General features: G+C 45.4%; 1 protein-coding gene across 1 annotated transcript; it reads right to left on the reverse strand.

Moving 5' to 3' along the window:
- Positions 1-4,746: 4,746 nt before the first annotated feature.
- Positions 4,747-6,338, reverse strand: ABT1 (activator of basal transcription 1; the record flags this gene model as incomplete). The annotated part of the gene is made up of 3 exons (XM_084259480.1): positions 4,747-5,127; positions 5,260-5,459; positions 6,077-6,338. 3 exons carry the CDS (start codon positions 6,336-6,338, stop codon positions 4,747-4,749), a joined length of 843 nt encoding a protein of 280 aa, XP_084115606.1.
- Between the last annotated feature and the right edge of the window lie 239 nt (positions 6,339-6,577).

The following is a 6,577-nucleotide window of genomic DNA, read 5'->3' on the forward strand; positions in this document are numbered from 1 at the left end:
GAAAGGTGGCATTCTCATGGCTATAGAACAGTGTGCATTACAGTGTTTTCTTAAAGCAGTAAATTAGTACATCACAGAAATTTTGCTGGAACATACACTGGTTTTTAAAGGTTTCTTTCTCAATATAAAGTAATATACCCACACATTTAAATCTTCAAGCTTGCTGTATATAGGTTCATTCTGCTTGATTTCCATCTAATTCTATCCTTGTGTCATATTATGGGAGTGCAAAATGGAACAGACTCTTTGGAAGTTTGGCTATTCCTTATAAAGCCAAAAATGTTAACATATGATGCAACCATCCGGCTCCTTAGCATTTACCCAGATGAATTTAAAACTTCTGTCCTCACAAAATGTGTACTGAATATTTCTAGCAGCGTATTCACGATTCCAAGTCAGAAGCAGCTGAATCCCCCATCGTGGTCCAAGTACTTTGCCCAGAATAAGGGTAGGTAGAGCCTGCAGATCAGCATCCCTGGCTTGAGGGACACTGGATCTTTCAGCGATCCCTGAATTCTTAGCCAAGAGTAGACCAACCTGCTTTGTTTGTATAATGTTGTGGATTTGTGTGTCTGTGTGTGTACATGCATGGATGTATCATAGTAATGTACTATGCTAGGAGAGGAAATTTGATCCAAATTAAGTGGGAACTCTTTTAGTATCAGTCACAGTTTTTCTGTAAATCTATGCGTTCTAAAGAAAATTAAGAAATAATGACATACAAAAGCTATTTTTAGCTAAAGGTATTTATTTTCTTAAAATTATATTTTTCAACTAGATTGTTTTTTTTCCTGTGAATTCCTTAGTTGTTTTGTGCTTAGGGCATCCTTCTGCACCCCATCATAACTGGACATGGTTACCCCATGTGCCATGTTAGAGGCTGCAGACCCCATAGAGTCCACCTTTACTCAGGGGAAATGGAACGCTGAATGGTGGGTAAAAACTACTAAGGCATTCACTGAAAATACTGAATGACAGGGAAGGAGGTAGAAAACACTAATTACTGTTGGCAAAACTGGAAAAAGCTCCCTGCCCTATGCCCTTATTTCAACCTATGTGAAAGACAATTTACAATTTCTATTAATAATTATAATGCAAATTCCACTTGGCCAAGTCCAACCTCAAGTTCTATCTTGCAGACACACTCACATCATCCACATTAATATATATATATACAATACGTTATTTACAGCATTTCTATGGCAGTATTTGGAAACCATTCACTCATGTTAGCAAGAGGTTAAAACAAGTTACACAGTGAACTGTGATCACAAGTTCACTGTGATCACACAGTGAAATTCCAGGCACTGGTTTGAAAGATTGTGTAGCATCAAATGGCACTACTGTGCCCACCAAAAGGCATCCGATGGCTTCACCATCTATTGCCCTATTTCTATGTGCATAGAAAATATCCCAAAGTGCACTTTCTTTTTTTTAATTTAATGCAAGGGAGGTGTTTTAGCATATTGTTCTAGAATAGTTTTTTCTGCTGAGAACCTTTATGTTGGAATTAGCTATTCCTAAGTGGTATTGAGTTTAAACCAGAACCATGAGCCTCCCTGGTGGTGCAAAGGGTTGAGATGCAGCAGTATGAAGCTATCTGTAGCCACTGCAGCAGCACCAGTTCAACCCTGGGCCAGAGAGGTGACACATGGCGCAGCAGAGCTCTCCTGTCTTGCCTGCTGCTCCCCATCAGCAGTGTATTTTAGTAAGTCTGCCTGTTCTGCTCCTGTCTCTAGAGAATCTTCTTACCTCCTGCATCTCCGGCCTGCACCCCAGCTCTTGTATGCATAAATAAATCAATCTTAAAAATAAGCCAGAACCATACAATTCCAAAGGGGAGTGAGGCTGAGAACAGGTGATTTCTGGCCTGACATATCCTAGGTTGTGAAGCTGCAGGTAGGGGAGGGGAGTGGGTGGTGACTCGAGTGGGTTCCATGGTTATTCTCAGGAGCCTTTGGATGCTGCGGGTTCTTCTGATGCTGGGGCCCACGGCACCCGGGAAGCTGCTATTTATAGAAGCTGCTTTTTGCCAGTGAGAAGTCAGGCTTCTCAAGAAACTCTTCCTGTCCTTCCCGCCCCTTTCACCCTCTGATGAGTTTCCAGGCCAGTCCTGGCCCCTCCTCTTGGGGTGTTGTGTAGGTCTTTTGTAAATCCTGCGCCCTTCTTAAGGCCCTGACGCCTGAGTGTGAGGAGGTGAGGGGCACTTTATACTGATGTACAGGGGAGTCTTCAGGATGTTTATATTATAAAAAATTAAGAGACTGGAACCACTTTACCCATTTTTTTCCATTCCATTCGTATTACTGGGCATCTCAGATACAACTTTGTGCGGCAGTAGGGGTTTTGGACACAACTGACCCAAGAGGAAGAAAATGACCGCATCTCTTGCAAATCTGATGCCAGGCTCAAGTTGCGCAGGACAGATTAACACTGGACCTCAAACAACTGGCTACATTAATGCTTACACAAAGTTTCTCCCTTGAAACTCTACTAAGAGAACCACCTCTAGGGACAGGACTCGAGGAAGAGTGCTCTAAATCTGACTTTTGGATGTGTATGGGAATTAGTTCACCATGAGCTGGTCACACCTATTAAAATCCCCTCTTTAGAAGGATTCAGTGTCTTCTACTGATTTACTCTTTCCAGCAAAGGCAGTCCCAGCTTCTCTATTAGAAGAACTAGATAAATTCTGTGTTCACTGCAACAGGTTCATAAGCAAGTCTGATTATATAGGAGAGGATTGAGATTTAAATCACCCAATTTGCTATTCTTGGCACTAGATAAATCTATTCAATTTGCAGTGACTTTTCACTCATGAATTTCTAGCAATCAGCATTTATCAGATATACACTGGGAAGAAAAACCTGGGCCTATGTACTAAGTGTCAAATTGTGTCATAACCCTGAGCATGGTTTTAATGGCAGGTGGAATAATACGATATTGCATGGCTGTATATTAAATGGGTTAATTCACGTAGGAAAACTAAGTGCGCTCATATGGAAGCAAAATTCTGAGTGAAAAGCAATTTCCTGCCCTCAAAGGGCCTAAATTCTAGAGGGAATAAAAGTGAGTTCTAGGAAGCCCATTTTCTTCCTTCCACTTTTTTCATTCCTCACTGTGACTAACTCAGTTGACCTGGCTGCAAGTGTGAGCTCTCTAAACACCTAACACCAGCTGACCTGGAAACACAATTTCTGACATCCACTCAAGAAATAATTAGTCCTATGTTTTACTTTCTAGCTGTTAGCACCTGGCATGGGGTGAGGGGGTGGGAAGCTTCTTGATCCTAGTATTTATCTAGCAAAGGTGGGGAAAAGGCACTTAAAATTCTGAATAAATGAATACAACAGCTTGTCAAATTCTGACAGTGGATTTTTCTGGTTTACATGGAAGATGTGGCCTGAAGAAACAATCTAGTGAAACACTCAAAAGAAGTAAACACAGAAACAAAGGTAGAAAGTTCCTAAGATGAGGGAATAAATTACCAAGGAAATATTTGGGTGCTAGATGTGAGAGATATATGGATTGTGGAAAACGTTACACCAGGCACAATATAATTTTTACAGGGCATTTTTCCTCTCCTAAATAATATGTTAGCATCTTCTCCAGCAAGATGCTAACAAGGTTAGAGTCAAAGATGTGGGTGAATCCACTTCATCAGAAAGAATACATGGCTATTTATACTGACAATGAAGAAAAAAAACAAAGTACAAAAAAAAACCCCAAATTACCATTCCACCACTTCATGTAAATTTAACAACCTGGATATTGACAGGAATTTTAATCTCTGAAGTTGTGTATACTCATTCTGACATCTGCTTTCAGTTCCTCTATCTGTTTACCCCTTCACAGTGGTTTGAAGCCAACACCCTGTCCATGGAACTCTATTCGCAATTTTAAGAATCCCCCAGGCTCTTTGAGACTTTAGGAATGATCTGCAAAAATTGATGAAAACGGACTCATCTCTGAAACTATGTACTTATTTTTAATGTCTTGTTTTAGCAGTCTTAAGACTCTTAACGCCAAGGGCCATGTGACATTATCTACTTTCACGCTGTCCTCATATAGAAATTTGGTAAATACTGATTGATAAAATGGGCCAAGAAATTTAGAAAGAGTACATGTTGAATGGGGGATAGAGGGGGCCTCTAAGACTAAGAGATGAAAGGAAGATGATGAATGAGACACAAGGAGATAGGTGTTGAGAAAGTTATTCAACAGCCTCCCCTGCCCCCACAATCTCTATTAACAAAACTGCAAAAAGTGTTAAAAAAATTAGTTTTTTTTCTTTCTATACATACATTTGGAAGATGGTTCCTAACCCAGACCTTGCTATGAGTCCCTGTCCCTATTAATCTTTTCTAAATAAAAAGGATGTGCTGCTGCTTTTACCCGTGATTGGTCAATTGTTGTCTGGACTAGCCATTATCACTCTAGCTTGAACTAAAGGCTCTTCCTGGGACCAAGAAGTGGGATTTTTAGAGAGCCCCACTGGGTAGGAGGCAGGCAGTCAAGAATCAAATAAGACAAAACTGGATCCATGGTAGTCATAATCATACTATGAATTAGGTGCCTCAGTTAGGCATGCTTAGGAGCTGAAGAGGAAAGATCCACAAAGTTCTATGTCTGGGTACTCATCAAAGTCTCCCGGTCTGAGAAACAGACTGGATAGTGTGTCTATATAGACATCATCAAGTAGAAAGGAAGTAGGGCCGGTTTAGAAGGAAGAAGCCTCCCTAACCCTCAAGAGTCTTCGACCAGTGAGGGTTTATCTACTTTCTCCGAGGGTGGTGGGGCTCCAAAGATCCTGGCAAGAAGACCTCTGTTGGAGCGGGCCTGCTCCTGGACATTGGCCAGCTTAGCCCGTTCACGTCCCCCTGGTCGAGATGCCTTCCGGGCCCTCAGTTCCTGCTCAGTTGGACGCTGGGCAAATGCCCAAGAGCCATTCGGGCGGGTAGAGTCCCCATCAGAAGCAAGGAAGCGCTTTCCACGCTCCACACTTCGAAGATAAAAGTCAGTCTCACGTTTGGCCTGGGCAACCTCAGCCCTCAGGCGCTGCCTGCGTACTTGGCGCTCAAAGGCAAGATGCTCACTGAGGTGGGACCAGGTAAACCGGTGCAGGTACTGCAGACAAGAAAGCAAGAAAAGATCTGGTTAGGCCAGGGATGGAGGAGATAGAAGGATTGGCGCCAACAAGAGGTCAACAGGAGCCTGGGTTAAGACTGGGAATGTGTGCAGACAAACCTATACCCTCACCTTGAGGTTCCACAGGTCATAACGGAAGGGGCTGCGCCTGCGGGAGCCCATGGGTGTGTTGTGCAGACTGGCCGCAACTCTCTTGGCTACCCGCTTGTCCCGGAACTCCACCCAGCCCTCGGTGTAGTCCTTGCTGTACTTGGATCGTTTTTTGCCACCCGCGGCTGCCGCTGCCTTCTTCTTCCGCCTCACGAAGCCATCTGTGTGACAAAGACAGAGGTGGTCAAGGGGACGATGCAGCACCTATTCAACTGCACCTCCTGTTGGCCCAGTTCTCCAAACCTTCAGGCAAGCCAGGATCCCACCTTAAGGTCTTTGCCAGGATGGGGAGATATGCAAGGCCCACTGTTTCCCCACGTCTAACTCAACCCTCTCCTCAAATGTCAACTTCTAAATCAGGTCTTCTCAGAAGATTCTCTTTAAAACCTGCACAGATCCCTCCCCCCCAACTCCAATTCGTGCCTGTAAGGGAGATGGGGGCGGGTGCTCGTACACTGTCTCTGGGGCACGATGACAAATGTGCTCAGTTTTGTGAAAAAGTCATGGGGATCTTTATTCAGGCTGTACTCATTTAACAAACCAGTAAATTCAGGTGGGGGGAAGCGAAGTTAAAATTCAAAAACCATCCTGTAAATAAAGTGCAGCGGGGCGTCCTGCGCTACCCACACGCCTCCTAACAGACACGCGCACAACCGAGATATCAAAGTTGCTGGGGGCCTGCCCCGGGTCGCCGGATCCGGCGCCCGAAACCTGTGAGACTCGGGCAGCCAGTAACGGCGCCGCCCTCCTCCCCTCACAGCCAGGGCTACACACTCACCCTCCGGCTGGAAAAAAACGCGTCCGACCTCGCCGTAGGCGCTGAGAAGGTTCCGTACATGCAGAGGCCGAAAGCGAGGCGGGAGATGGCCCAGGTACACAATACCGGGCACGACCCGCTTCTTGCCGCTGCAAGCCGCCTCTTCGGATTCCTCCGGATCCTCCTCCACCTCTGGCTTCTGGTCTGTCCCTTCCAGGGGTTCCTGATCCACGGCGTCCTCCTCTAATCCTTCAGCCTCCTTTTCCGACTCGTCGGCCTCCATGCTTGCGGATACGGGAAGCACGACAGCCGTACAGCGCCGCGCCGAAAGACGCGCTCAGTGCGCGACGTCGCGGCGAGGGGGCGGGACCTATGGTCTGATGACAAATGAAAGGCCCAAGTTGGGCAGGGTGGGCGTGTCCCGGCGAGTGCTGAGGGCGGAAGTGGGCTTCCCGTTCAGCCCCGACATTCTTCTCGCGAGAGCTGGAGCACCGGTTCAGGGTGGCCGAGCTAATTAACCTG

The sequence above is a fragment of the Talpa europaea genome (assembly GCF_964194135.1).
Source record: "Talpa europaea genome assembly, chromosome: 2".
NCBI classification, from domain to species: Eukaryota; Metazoa; Chordata; class Mammalia; order Eulipotyphla; family Talpidae; genus Talpa; species Talpa europaea.